Genomic DNA, 14,171 nt, shown 5'->3' on the forward strand with positions numbered 1-14,171 from the left:
AGGCGCCAAGACTTTCGGTGGCTGCGGCGGAATGGCTGACATAAACAGTGCCAGAGTCAACTTAACGTAATCCACGGCCGAGCGGCAAATACAACCAAAGTGCAAATTTTCCCCACAACCACCAAAATATTCAACTCGACCATTTTTAACGCGCCATTTTCTTTACTTTTATATATAAATATGCCTCTATCTAAGGAAGCCTATATATAGATAGCTATTACTGCATAGAAACAGCAAAAAGTTAAGTTAAAACTAAAGGCTGCCTAGATATTTAGTGTCCCTAAATCCTCCCTTTACAAGCAGCTATCTAGAGTCAAACCATAAACAGAAACACATGTAAATAGCTATAAATTAATAGCTACTAAAGAAGAGACTCTTATTAAGCAACTATTAGATGCAGATAAGCAAGGCTTCTTAATTTAGCCAGAATTCCTGCGTGGAATAGCATAGATTTTACTCTATAAACATACACAAGATTCAACAGCAGTCCTTGGAGTAAACTAGGCTTATTCCTTTATAAAATATCGCCCTAAACTATATACAAGATATAATCAAAGGATTACATACTAGAGGGTAAAATAGGAGGATCCTAAGGTTATCAGACAGTAGTTTAAGACTGTATATAAAGCTATTCAAGAATACAGCATATATAAAGATAATATCTGGAACTTTAATAAAACTAGCTTTGTAATAGGACTCTGTATAATATCTAAGGTTATTACTATAGTAGAATACAGTAAGAGACCTTATATAGTTATCTAAGAGAACTATAAATAGGTTACAATCATTAAATATATCAGTTCTAAAGGGACTTCTATACCACCAGTGGTTATCTTGAAGGGAAAAGAACACTAGGCTACTTAGTATTAAGAACCTAAGCTTCTTTAAGACTAGTTAATTATAACTAGTCAGAATGGCTAGACAACAGATAAGATTAGCCTCTACTGGTTAAAAGTTGTGTTTAAGCCTTATTCTAGATAATTTTTAACTAGTGCAAAGCGGTTGCTTATCCTTGATAGCCATTCTAGCTATTTAATACTAGAATTTAATACATTCTGCAAGGAGAATGCAATTATCTATCTCTGTATGCTATTACATACTTCTCATCTTCTCTAACCCCTAAATATTAGGGTTTTCAGGCTGCTTAAACACTCATACAGAAAACTAGTAGAAGGAATAATAGTTACTGGAAATAACTATATTAATAAGGAAGATTTCCTACATCTATATCTACCAGCATAAGATAAGGTATTTAACTAAGCAAATATATATAATAGCTTTATAGGAGCTGGTCTAAAGCCATTAAATAAAGAGCAGGTCCTTGGAAAGATTACTTTTTAACTTTATACACTAACACCACCACTTACTAAAGGCTCTATCTCTTCTGCCTTTCAGACTTAGAATCCTTACTAGCTTAATCATAAGGTCCATACTATACAGAGAAGCATCTAAAAACAGAAGCTATCTAGCAGTCTAATAGCTTATATTTAGCATCTGGAAAAGGCCGCATAGATAATAATAAATATAAATCTTCTTCTCCAAGAAGAAATTAAGGTCCTACGTGCTAAAAATGAGCGGAAGGTAAAGAAAAGGGTAAGAAGGCGTGCTATAGTAGGGAATGATGTCCTTTTATCTGTATAAGAAGGCTAAAATCACATTCAGCAGCTTAATACAGAGGTTAATAGCTAGATTAATGAGCCTACACCTATGTCTCATCAGCGCGCTCCGCCAACCTGTAGTGGATGTTAGACTATTAGACATACTAGAAGAAGTTATCCTAATAAATAGCTATCTATTTAACTAGTAGATAGTCTAATTAATGACACTAGTGGTTAAAAAACTTCAATGATAGGATGATTTGCGGCAAAAATTCGCACTTTAGTCGTATTCACCGCTCGGCCGTGGATTACGTTAATTAGTTAACTTGACTATATGAAAGGATAAGCCCACGAGCTTCTGCATTGCAGAACTTCTTATGTCCAGTTGTGTTGAAGGGTTCGTTGTGCTTTTTGATTCTTTATAGATATGAGCATAAGACATACAACTATATTCAGAAACACTGCGTCGTCAATACGACCCGCGAGACAGATTCACAGAGCTTTCTCTACGACGAGCCGGAGGCAAAATGCGGGCTCTCAGACGAATGCAAGCAGTGATGCTTCATATTCACGGGTTAACTCGGAAGAAGAAAGCGCCATGCAGAGAAGGTTATCCGAGATGACTGAACAAGCTATGCTAGAAGGTGGCCGGTCAGCACAAAGGAACATAGAGCAGGCGGGGTTCTCGGAAGATCTCAAGAAGCGGCTGCAGGAACGAATAGCGGCAACTACGTTCAAAAACGAATATGCTGCAGCTCATTCAATCGTCAACATGCCGGTAATTTGATACAAAGCGCAGTTCATGCTACAGACTTTGGCTGACCAATTGAAGGAAAGTGCAGGTCAAGGTACTCGAGACATCGCCGGCGCTGCTCCGTGGACAGGGACTGAAAGTCTCCACGACGCCACCCTACGCATGTTAGATAGCTCAAAGAAGCCAATGCGGGTCCCTTACAAGATTCCTCAGCCTGCTCCGGTTGACATGCGCATTAGTCCCAAACCTTCAAAGTCCCCGGGACTCCGAATCGCCGATGCGAAAGAGCGCAGCGCCACCTATACCATGAGTCAAAGGCCCGGGATATCGGAAGACGAGCGTGAAGCCTTACGAAGGGAGATGAGCGAGAGATTCACTGCTGGTGCACGGCCGATGCCGATGACCCTACAAGGATTATCATCTCTTGCAAACGAACGGATAGAGGATGCAATTGCACGTGGACAGTTCAACAATATCAAGCGAGGCAAAGGCGTCAACGTCCAGTCAGATCACAATGCAAATAGCGCGTTCATCGACACCACCGAATATTTTATGAACAAGATCATACAGAAGCAGGAGATTGTACCACCATGGATCGAGAAGCAACAGGAGTTAACGAGGGAGGTTGATAGATTCCGACAACGTTTGAGGGTTGAGTGGAGACGACATGCAGCAAGGCTAATTGCTAGCGAGGGAGGGTCTCTAGAAGCTCAAATGAAACGTGCTCAGGCTTATGCGGCAGCCGAAGCGCGACTGGCGGAGAGAACTAAGATTGAGCAAGCGTTTCGGGATACGAAAGGCACTGCATCGTCTACACCAGCGGATGAAACGACGAAGACCGAAACAACCTCAAACTCCGATGAGAATCAGCTACCGCACCTTTCGCCCCTGCGTGATTTACAGTACCTCTCAACCGAGCGTTCGTATCATGAGCTTCAAATCAAGCACCTTAATGCCTTGACTCGCTCGTACAACCTTCAAGCACCACCCGTCGCCCAGAAGCCGTATCTCAATCTGGAACGGGAACTAAATAATTGCTATGCAGATGTCGCACCAAGTTTAGCTGAGGAGATCAAACGCCGAGCTACTGAACGAGCTAGCCCTCATGTGCCGACAGCAAAGTCAAGCACCAATAAGGTACTTAGTACCTTCAGTACTACTCAGACTTCCCGTGTCTACGATGAAGACGCTTCCAAAGGCTACGGATTCAAGGATCTCTGGCGTGACCTGTTCTCAAAGAAGAGCGAAAGGTAAGCCAGGTATACATATTGTCTGAGATATGCTATGTACGACATGAGTGGAATACACCCTGGACTGGATTCATCGTTCATTTTTATTGATTCTGGCCGGGTGATGAGACATTCTCACTCAGTATATTGATAAGCTTGATATTTCTTCTAAGAATACTGCCAAGGGAGAATGTGCTGCGCACAAGTCTAGGAAACTCTGAAGAGCAAATGAATAATGATAACAAGTCATATCACATGAGGAAATATTGAAAGCTCAAGGTCGCCGCCGTCTTTCGAGCCACGACACCAGAATTGCAGGAAGCTGTTTCTCTATGACCCCGTTCGACACGTTCGGGGATTCTTCCACCGCTGCACGACGGGCGTCCCGCAAGTCAAGCCAGAGTAGGGTTACTGCCTTTACAGAGTAGAAAAGACCAACACAACCCACAGCTATCCAGAGAACCTCCAATATCTGAAACTTGGCGCTCTTAGGTGCAAAGACGAAACGAATGAGGGTCCAAATGTGGACTTGCAGGATGGCGATGACCAAAGAAACTGCGAGCGCCATTGTTGCGATTCCAGCGCGTGTGGCGAATCGTCTTGTTTGCTCTTGGCGTCTTGCGATGTCCGGTTGCCAACTGGAACCGGAGGATGCTGTATGCCTTCGGACGAAGATTGGCAGATATATAGCGACCATAAACATGGACGAGAGGACAGACACAGCGACAATCAAACTGACCCGAGAAAGATGGAAAGGCGGGCCGCTGTCTGGCGCGGCTCTTTTCGACATTTGGTGATGCTCATTGTTGCCCGGCGAGAATGACTCGATAGCTGATAACGCTCTTCTTTTCAGAGGAATTATGAAGTTATGCCATGGAATCTTAGGCCAACCCCCGATTGGCCATGCAGCCTGTGCCAGGTCGGAATCTCCGAAAGGGAGACGGGAGATGAGCTCTACATCACCAATCCAGATCTCATTGATTCCGTTTCCTTTTTCATAGAAGTGGTCTGATTTGACACCGTGGATCGCGGAGACTTTGTTCCCCATAGTGGCAGGAAGCGAATGGGAGTACGAGTGTAGGATGTAAAGAAGCCAGTGCAACTAACGCTCAGGAGGCCCCGTTGCCAACGAATGGTTCGACTGATTCCATTGCAGAGAGGATGCATGTTTATGTCTGCAGCCAAGAGATAGATCTCCTCAAAGCAAGAATCACCAGGCAGTACATCGTTGTTTCCTAATTGAGTAATGCTTTAAGCATCACAGCAATTGTGGCCTCAGGCAAGAACAGAAGCCTTTTGACCAGGAATTATAACCTGATATGGATTAGCTGCTGTGACTCAGATGGCTAAGCCCAGCCAATTAACGTCAGAGTTCTCTGGAAACAATTGTGGTACATTGGATCTGATGCGCAAGGCAAAAAGGCAAAATACCTAGATAGATAGCTGCAGATACTATCTTTTGAACGGCGACTCTTCGGTAAAAGTGACTGGCTACCTGTAATTAGCATAGTCCCGTTGCCCGATCATCACTAGAGAGTGCCTTCATGGCCAACGATAGGATGTGATGGCGTGCCCTTTGTGCATGCCGGCGCGTATTTGCACCAACCGCCGTCGTCGGTTGCGTCGTCTCAAAAGTGTCACAATCTTCTTCAAACCTTCTACCAGTAAACCCTGCAGGTTTCCCAGGCTCGCTCTTTGGTTTTCACAATGTCACATCCAATAAGTGGGAATATATCCACAACCCCCCCTCTCATTCAAGGATGTGTGCCATTTTGTCTGTTTCTGTAAGGGATTTGCGGGCTCATTCGCAATCACTCGATATGTATACTGATCATACTTAATTACTTGTTTTCTGGCGGATACGAAAGATGATGCTCTTGTTAATGTTGCTTCTTTTCACTCTTTGTGATATTGCTACTGCTGGTTCAGTATCCGTTGAAGATCTGACCTTGAACCTCGACCTGGATCGTCGAGGTATCGCTTTGTCCACGGAACCTCCCGTGGATCAGTCCCTACTGGCAATTCAGATAGGAGGCATTGTTGGGGCATACGTGATCTTCGTTGCAATACTCTTGACTCTGTTGCTCTTCGTGGGACGGCGACTACGAAGAGCGGTACAAGCATCGAACTACACTTTACAGGTTGAGATGATGAAACCTAGCAAACAAGCAGTTAGCATGGATCCTAGTCCGGTCACTCCAGTCTCAGCTCGTCTTCCAAGCCCAATTGCACAAAACGGCTTCAACAGGTCCTGGGGCAGCTTGGCTAAGGGTCCAAGACCCCATGTCTCCGGCAATGGCAGCGCTGCTACCATTGATGAGTCTGTGGTTGCTATCGATCGGCAGAGGGCTCAAGAGGAAATGGAAATGCTCTATGCGGCAGTGATGGAGCACGACGCACAGCGGGCGGCCGGGATAGATACCTCGAAGCAAGAGTGGGAAGTTCAATCGCCAGGCAGTGTGCACACCAATCCATTCACAGATCGTTCCTCGCGGACATCAGAAAGGCCCTCGATCTCACAGACGAAGCTCCCCCTGAGCCCAAAGAGCTCGAGGCTATCGAGGATATCGTCGCTGTCCCTGTTCAATTCGAACTCGCGTCCACAGTCAAAAGGGGGCAAGATTCGTTCTCCTCGGCTGCCTCTACGCAATCTGGCCATTTCCTCACCTGTGGGCTCTCCTGATTTAACCGCGCCGCACTCTTATGGAGAGGACCAGATGCCATTGACCCCTCGCCTTTACAACCCGGCTCCTCCGCCAGCACCCCCAATAACAATCAGTCAGGCATCGAGTGAAGTGTCTCTAGGGAAGGCCCCTGGACGAGCTCCTGCCCCAGCTCCACTGAGTCTATCTACAGCGAGCCACGGCTCGTCTTCCCTCCCATTCCGTGACGCATTTCCATTGCAGAGTGCTCCTCCAACCAAGACGACGGTCATAGAACGTCCTATAAAACCACTAAACGGTCCTCGGACGGGGTTGCCGACACCCTACAGTCCATATATGCCTTTCACCCCTGTTACTCCCCTCACACCCAGCCGTATCGTGACCAAGCGACAGCGCAAGCGAGAGACTAAGGAGAATGGCTTGCGGGTCTTGAACGAAGATGATATAGTCAAGGACGACGGGGATATGTGGGGATACTGATCGAATTGCCCGGTTCGAGCCTATTTTGTTCGTGTTTTTTGGCGTAATCTTGTGGCAGCTCGATATCCATTTCGGACTGCCATGGGGATTAGATAGGTTTACCGCACTGAGATGGCCTCTGGTGTTTTTGCTTTGGTTATCTGCGCTTTATCAATTGGGAGGTAGTCTGATTAAATGGAAGAAGTTTGTATTTGCATATTTGCATGTTTACGTCAGGTATATTCATGTGATTTCTAGCAGTCGGTATCATATTTCACATGTAGACGGATGTAAGAGTGAACGTGACTGTGCACAAATGAAAATACTCTTTATACGTCCATGCTCATCATAGAGCTTATGCACTAAATATGTATGAAACAACAAGAATCGAGTCATCGCAATTATCATGTCACACTTACAATCAACGCAGGTATTCGGCCCCGGCGTCTCTGCAAAGTCCGAGCTGAGCCAAGGCTTGACTTCCGTCATCTGTTCTGGATAACGCGAGAAACGCCGACCGGTTGCGGACTTAAGACTTTGGATCCCACCCAAACGCGGGCCACAGGGAGCGCAAATCGCCTATAATGAACTGTCTTGCGTATGCTTTGCTCGATTATTTTGTGTTGTAATCAAAGCAGATTATCTTTAAAGTCTATTTATTTATTGAAGCAAGTCGGAAACGTGGATGACTGTTGCTCTGCTTTAAGTCAGGCTGACTCTCGCCTCGTATCAGTAATCCTCTCTTCACACTCTGTGATCTTCTTCGGGTGCTACTAGAATTTTATCCTAGTCAGCCTACTTCATCGACATCTTCTCGTTATGCCGCTGACTATCCTCTCCCAAGCGCAGCTCCGCTCGCTGCTGCTGTCCCTAAACCGGGATGAGGTGTCCTCACTACAGCAAAGCCTCGCCCAGGCCCTACTAGACTATTCAACCGGAAGCCAGGAACAGGGTTGTGCCGCTACTTACCAACCTCTACGGACCGCTATCACCCGGCAGAATGGCTGCACGACACTGTTTATGCCCGCCAGTACCGGCCGAACGATCGGCATGAAGATGATCTCTCTACAAGACGGGGGTGCTGCAGGGTGTGCTGTGGAAGGAGCTTTTGAAATTCCCGAGGGAACAAAGACTGCTTCAAGGTCGCGGTCGGCAGGCCCAAGGAGCTCCATGACGTCCCTGTCGTCTGAAATGAGTGATCTGTCTATATCATCACAGGAAGAAGGATCGTCGAGTTCATCTAGCAGCCGATCGCTCAGGTCTGACACTGTGAATCGACAATCGGTTGGCTCGAGCTCCAGCTCGGGCATCTCCAAGACACTCGGTGCATGGCCCGGAGCCGGTACTCGAGACACCTCGCCGCAGGGCACTGTGACGTTGCTGGACGCCGACAGTATGCCATTCGGGCTGATCAATGCTCATGAACTCACACCGTTCCGGACGGCTCTGGCCACGATGATGATTTTCAACAAGCGCAAGAGAGTGCGCACTGTAGTGGTTTTCGGGGCGGGTAAGCAGGCTTACTGGCACATTCGGTTGGCTCTCACGTTGCGTGCGGCGGATATTAAGCGGGTCGTTATCGTCAATCGGTCGTTTGAGCGGGCAGCCATGCTTCTCAAAGATATATACTCGACTGAAAACTCCAGCTGGCGCGGTGATGTGAAATTCTCCGCTGTCAGTACTGATTTCGGCGAGTACGACCGTATCATCCAGGATGCCATCCATAAATCGGACGCAATCTTTTGCTGTACTCCGTCCATCGAGCCACTTTTTCCCGCCGAGCTTCTCACCTCCCGCGAAGGTCGCCAAAAGGGCCGATTCATCAGCGCCATTGGGTCGTACAGACCTCATATGGCCGAGCTGCATCCAGACATTCTGCGCGACGAGGTGAACGCGCACCATTCCGGTCGACATTTCCACAAACACATCAAACGTAGTGGAGTCGTGGTAGTCGACAGTCTCGAAGCTGCTCTGAAGGAGGCCGGAGAATTGATCCAGGCGGGGATCAAGCCGAACCAGGTTGTCGAGCTGGGAGAGCTGCTGATGGTACGGGACGCTTCGCGAAAGGACAACAACCAGGACGTGGAAGACACCAAGAGTCTGCGCGAGTGGGTTGAACGAGGCAATGTCATCTACAAGAGCGTCGGCATGGGCTTGATGGACTTGGTGACCGGAGGCGACCTCATCCAGATGGCTCGGACAAGAAATTTGGGAACCAGCGTGGAGGACTTTTAGACTCTGATGATGATCAAATGTCGACTCTTGACTGTATTTTACTGGACCAGTTTGGCTTTTATTTTCTTTTTATACCCTTTAATCAATTGACTATGGCTGCAAGCATCTGCGGACGAGCTCTGCCACATAGTATGACCTCAGGGAAAGCTCATCAATCACTTCTGACTCCTGAGACTGACAGTAGCACGACCAATACAATATTCATTACCCAAACTAAACACTAAGTAAGACCAAATGAATGCAATGATTCTGATGATCTGAATTCTTGTATATGATGGCGGGGTTCCCCTCCGTCTAACATTTCCTGTGGACGATAAGATCGATAACGAGCGGGTCCCCTTCGTCATCGATGAGCGGCAAGGAAAATCATCCCACTTGCACTGTGGGATTGCCATCGGCTCATGTATCCGCCCTTGTCTCCATACTTCAATCTACTCTTTCAGCTCATGTTTGCCTGATTCTCTGAGCCTTGTGTCTTTCTGTCTTTCCCTTCTCCAAACAATAGACCGTCCGCCCTCACCATGCGTAACACTATCTGCCGTTTGCCCAACGGCCAAAGCTACACGGTGACCCCCGTTTTTGGCGGTGTCAACTTCAAGTCCAATGACATGCACTTGAAAGATTCCATAATCCCTCCCGGCTGGACAATCGTTCTCTATACCAACCAAAACACTGATCAGCCGGCGCAGGACTCTGTGCCTCCGGAAGAAGAGCGCGGTCGCTCTCGGTACACACAGGGAGAGGCAGAGGAGAAGACACGCACCACTCGCTTCACCACACCAACATTGAACGATGACTGTTTCTACATTTCGTTTATCGTCAATCCGCCCAGTACTGACTTCAAACCTCCCGTCTCTCCGACTCGTCAGATTGCGATGATGATCTGGGTGAGCCTTTACTGGTACTTCCACGAGCCCGAGCCAGACCTCCACTTGCAGACGGACGCTGCTTCTCAGACACCGCTCACAGGCAAACCGAAGGGAGAATGGCGCATCCATCTCAAGAGAGAGGGGATCTTCAAGGGACGCAACCTGCTGCAGAAGCTGGAACGCATGGGGCTCATTGCATCGGAGGAATCTTCCGTGGGGCTTGAGCCGAGCGAGACGCAAGAATCCGGGGCCTGGTCACGCATGTTCGTGAGCCGACGCAGCTTCTGGCAGATTGACCCCCGTATTTTTGTCTTCACGCTGGTTCCTGCGAACCCACTGCATTCTGCTCCGTCATCGCCTTTCATTTCTCCCAGATTTGCATCACCATCGCGTGAGAGCCCGATACCAACCGAGTCGCCAGCTTCCCCCACAGGGAAGGACTTTCCACTTCACATGCCCAACGAGGGCCCGTTTGCTTCTAGCAGCCACCTTCCGACATACTTTCCGCCGCCACCAACTCAGTACACGTTCACAAACGGACTGCGGCACCCTGTCAGACCGAAGCCGCCCCATCAGGGAGAGGTGTTCTACATCCGATTCATTCCCAGCGTCGGGCAGTACCTGTCATTCCGCGTGCCGATTCTATCCTCATCCGCGACGCCAAGCCGGGGCCATGGTCATAGTCACTCGACGAGCAGCATTGAGGTGCCGCCTCAGACAACACCGTCTGACCTAGACCTGCTGCACAAGTGGATGAATGACCCGCGCGTGAGTGCAGCTTGGGGAGAGGGAGGTCCAAAAGAAAAACAAGAGAAATTCCTTCGCAATAATCTTACCAGCCGTCATAGCTTTCCCGTTATTGGATGCTGGGACGGCAAGCCGTTTGGGTACTTTGAAATCTACTGGGTCAAGGAGGATCGCTTGGGAGCGCTTATCGGAGGAGCGGACAATTATGACCGGGGGATTCACTTACTGGTGGGAGAACAGGAATACCGTGGATCTCACCGGGTTGCCATCTGGCTCAGTGCATTGGTCCATTACTGCTGGCTTGCCGATCCGCGGACGCAGACAGTCATGCTGGAGCCACGGGTGGACAATGAGAAGTAAGCCTCATCCCGATTTCTTGGGCTGCAAGAGTTTTGCTGACACGCAACAGGATCATTCAATATCTTCAAAATGCGGGTTTTTACAAAGAAGGAGAAGTTACGTTCCCCCACAAGCAGTCAGCTTTGATGAAGATCAAACGTGACTCTTGGGAAAGCCCTGTTCTATAGACAGCCCTGGGCTTGTCCTTTGGCTTTGTTCGTCACTTTTCATTTTTTTTTTTTGGTCTTTGTATATACCCCGGGATCATACAGCATCTTTGGCATGGCGTGGGCCTGTTTGCTTTAGGTTGCATCACACATACGCCTTCGCTTCATGCATAGAGAGATTGCAACGTCAGTGAATGCTAAAATCATCCACATTCACTTGACGTTGATGGTTAGGAAAATTCTACAGCATATAAGCCCGCTCTTCTCTTCCAATCTGATCATATACTATGGCTCATTCACTTATATAGAGCAAGACGGCCCATTCAGACTATTCGCCATGTGAGGTAAATTTGGCTTCTTCTTCATATTTAGCCAACCATCCTTCATCAATTCTTCTTCCACTGCCACCAAAATCTTCATTAAGAAATGATCTATTTGGCACAATCAAGTAGCATCTAGTACAAGGCCATCCCTTCGGTAATGCTTCCTTTTCCTTGCTGCATTCTGGCCTGGAACATATGGGCTGCGTCTGGTATGCCGTTTGATTCGAAGGCTCCTCCGTGTTCGCATTGCTGACGTCTCGCCAGGCCAACGTTCCAGCACGTTATGTTGCTGTTACTGCAACAGCAGCCCGCCCCTTCCCTGGAGTTCTGATGCTATTGATACTGCCTGTTCTCAACCTTGCTCAGGGCTGCATCCGCGTCAACGCCCTGTGTCCCTTCGAGGCTTTACTGTCCATACGGCGGCTTCTAGAAGGCAGACGGTATGATCAAATCCATCGTCCAGATCCTCTCCACTGTTGTCATTGAGTCTGGTTGGTCGGAGTCTCCCTTGGCCAAGATACTAAAGACAAACTCGGCATATCCACCTGCCAGACGATTTTGTCCGTGAGTGGCCGCTTTCCTGGTGATATGTGTTCCTATTAAGCGCTGTAGCTGACAGCTAGTTAGTCGGAAAATGAGTTTCTCCCGAATCAGGGTCCCACGCGAAGCCTACCGGTTCAGCGCGGCAATGCTCGTGCATGACCGAAGCATGAAGCTTCCCATCTCTGCGGCTTTTGGGCTGGTTACTGGGGCGCTTCCTATGACAATCTACTTCCACAGGCGTTTTGGTTGCCCTCAAAACGCCCCCAGGGAGATCTGATGCGGTGGAACAAGATCAACTTTTGAGGTACAGCGCTCAGCTGCAGGTTCCCCAAAATCGGCGACCCCAGAATCAGCGCTATATACTTCGCAAACACTTAATTTTCGATGGACAGAATTGGGTCAAGCAGCTCTTTGTACGCTGTACCAATGGTCGTGGGGTGAATCCACCGAACAATCCTAGACAATTGTCGCTGGGTTCCTAACGAACTATCAGCTCAAAACGTCGCCCTCAGCTGAGCCCGAGTCGGTCTGTCATTTCGGGTACTCGAATATATACTCATTCCTAGTGACGAAATACTCCTGAAGAGGCCTCGAACGTCACACCATATCTACCGCCTACCGACAAAAACAGAAAGGGAATATAATTTGCCATTGTTGCTTGAACCCTTGGTGACTAGGATCGATACTTTTGGTCCTATCCAAAACGTCAGGCCTCGGCTCCTACAAAAATGGCTTTGATCCATTCGCAAAGTACAACAAGTTATATCGGCACTGAAAGAAACCTACAGGACGATCCAAACTTTGCTCCTGTTCCTTGCATACAAATAATCGTCATACCAGCAGACGGCATCAGGTCATGCTTTTAGCACGATCAACGACGTGGTTAATGACCTTGCAGTCAGCATCGAGGAAGCTCGGTTACAGTTCGTTCTCGACCGTGACAATATCATTGTCCGTTGCCATGCGCTCAGCACTGGATAACCAACTTGCTTTGCACAAGGGCAAAGTATGTGGGATTTCTTTTCCCCTGTTTGATGGGATGGTGTCGAGATTTGAGTAAACTCTCCTTTGGTCTGTCTATGTTGCGGACTCCCAATCTCTTCATCCATTGATGCTTGGCCCACCGAGTCCGACCTGTAGCTCAGATCTGCATTGGTACCAACCTGCGCATGAGATATCCGCTGGCGTCGCTAATAACTGCCGACTGTCTGCCTCTTTCAGAACCTATCTGTGCTCTCCCTTTCTGGTTTTGTTTCGAACAGAGACCTCAGACAGTCTGCTTGAGATGTCTGGGGTACATACACAATGGATAGACAGCAGTTACCGGCCAAGGGTGCGGTTGGGCTTAATGAACTTGAGGCTCGGACAGCTGGAGCTCCTCCAAATCATGCGCTCAGGGTGCAGGCACTTTCGTCGCTGCGTGGCTGCTCCGGAGTATACTGTGGATCGTCAAGGCGAGCCTTTTTGTGCAAAGTGTGTCTGGAATAATAAGGCTGCTTCATGTTTGTACTATATTGACAAGAATTTGTGGATGGGATTCCCGTTTCGACACGTACGAGCGTCCTTCCCTTTAACGATATTCGTACACAGCTAACCAGGATAGGCCGGTTCTCGAGAAAGGAGGCTTGCTCGCAGCCACCGAAGAGGGGGATCCTGTCCTTGACTGGCCTCTTTGCCGACGATGAAGTTATCGAGTCAAAGCCGATGCCCTCGAAAGCCCCCTCGCAAAGGTACCGCGGAGTCCTCGCCTGGAGGTTCCAGTCCAGCTACCGCCGACGTGATTGGAGAGGGTTTGACGAACTTCTCCCCTCCTCCGTTCCCCCTGAAGACGACTACCTCTTCCCAGGGTAGCCATAATACCTTTGGACTTCCTCGCTTTGGTTACTTCTTTACTCCCGAGGAGCCAGAGAGAGTCCATGCAGTCATTGAGTGTAAGGCCATGGCCATAACTCGTAAGAGAGAGCTATGCCAGCGGACACCAAATATCTTTCCCTTTCGACTATCTTGACAGTAACTGATTCGAGATTGAACGCGGGACGTCAGCCTCTTCCTGGACGAAGTTAACGACAAGGCTTTGGAGGCTATAGCTGCGACTTAAATCATTCCCACCAGAGACTGTCCCTAAAGTGCAGCGACAATGTCAAACGTTGCCCAGCTACTTATGCTGCGTACCGCAAAACATATCAGTGCGACAAATAAAACAGATGCTATCCATATGACAACAGCAAAGATCCAGTGATCCATG

At 48.3% G+C, this 14,171-nt stretch overlaps 6 protein-coding genes across 6 annotated transcripts; 5 read left to right on the forward strand and 1 right to left on the reverse strand.

The window, feature by feature from the left end:
- Positions 1–2,025: 2,025 nt before the first annotated feature.
- Positions 2,026–3,606, forward strand: AFUA_1G04410 (DnaJ family domain-containing protein; the record flags this gene model as incomplete). The annotated part of the gene is made up of 2 exons (XM_745096.1): positions 2,026–2,376; positions 2,398–3,606. The coding sequence occupies 2 exons, from the start codon at positions 2,026–2,028 to the stop codon at positions 3,604–3,606; spliced, it is 1,560 nt and encodes a 519-aa protein (XP_750189.1).
- Positions 3,607–3,855: 249 nt separating this feature from the next.
- AFUA_1G04420 (uncharacterized protein) lies at positions 3,856–4,629 on the reverse strand (the record flags this gene model as incomplete). Its single annotated transcript, XM_745097.1, has 1 exon — positions 3,856–4,629. One exon carries the CDS (start codon positions 4,627–4,629, stop codon positions 3,856–3,858), a length of 774 nt encoding a protein of 257 aa, XP_750190.1.
- An 820-nt stretch (positions 4,630–5,449) lies between these two features.
- Positions 5,450–7,109, forward strand: AFUA_1G04430 (uncharacterized protein; the record flags this gene model as incomplete). The annotated part of the gene is made up of 1 exon (XM_745098.2): positions 5,450–7,109. The coding sequence occupies one exon, from the start codon at positions 5,450–5,452 to the stop codon at positions 6,722–6,724; it is 1,275 nt and encodes a 424-aa protein (XP_750191.1). The 3' UTR covers positions 6,725–7,109.
- A 2-nt stretch (positions 7,110–7,111) lies between these two features.
- AFUA_1G04440 (putative proline utilization protein PrnX-like) lies at positions 7,112–9,219 on the forward strand. The gene has a single exon (XM_745099.2). The coding sequence runs from the start codon at positions 7,523–7,525 to the stop codon at positions 8,936–8,938; it is 1,416 nt and encodes a 471-aa protein (XP_750192.1). The 5' UTR covers positions 7,112–7,522; the 3' UTR covers positions 8,939–9,219.
- A 73-nt stretch (positions 9,220–9,292) lies between these two features.
- sidL (GNAT family N-acetyltransferase) lies at positions 9,293–11,468 on the forward strand. Its single transcript, XM_745100.2, has 2 exons — positions 9,293–10,910; positions 10,964–11,468. The coding sequence occupies exons 1-2, from the start codon at positions 9,460–9,462 to the stop codon at positions 11,079–11,081; spliced, it is 1,569 nt and encodes a 522-aa protein (XP_750193.2). The 5' UTR covers positions 9,293–9,459; the 3' UTR covers positions 11,082–11,468.
- A 1,763-nt stretch (positions 11,469–13,231) lies between these two features.
- Positions 13,232–13,777, forward strand: AFUA_1G04455 (uncharacterized protein; the record flags this gene model as incomplete). Its single annotated transcript, XM_001481654.1, has 2 exons — positions 13,232–13,367; positions 13,530–13,777. 2 exons carry the CDS (start codon positions 13,232–13,234, stop codon positions 13,775–13,777), a joined length of 384 nt encoding a protein of 127 aa, XP_001481704.1.
- Positions 13,778–14,171: the final 394 nt, after the last annotated feature.

Source organism: Aspergillus fumigatus, chromosome 1, assembly GCF_000002655.1.
Source record: "Aspergillus fumigatus Af293 chromosome 1, whole genome shotgun sequence".
NCBI lineage: Eukaryota > Fungi > Ascomycota > Eurotiomycetes > Eurotiales > Aspergillaceae > Aspergillus > Aspergillus fumigatus.

Coding starts and splice junctions, on each gene's coding strand:
- AFUA_1G04440 (XM_745099.2), top strand. CDS start 7,523: ATGCCGCTGACTATCCTCTCCCAAGCGCAGCTCCGCTCGCTGCTGCTG.
- sidL (XM_745100.2), top strand. CDS start 9,460: ATGCGTAACACTATCTGCCGTTTGCCCAACGGCCAAAGCTACACGGTG. Junction 10,911..10,963: donor CCACGGGTGGACAATGAGAA/GTAAGCCTCATC, acceptor GACACGCAACAG/GATCATTCAATATCTTCAAA.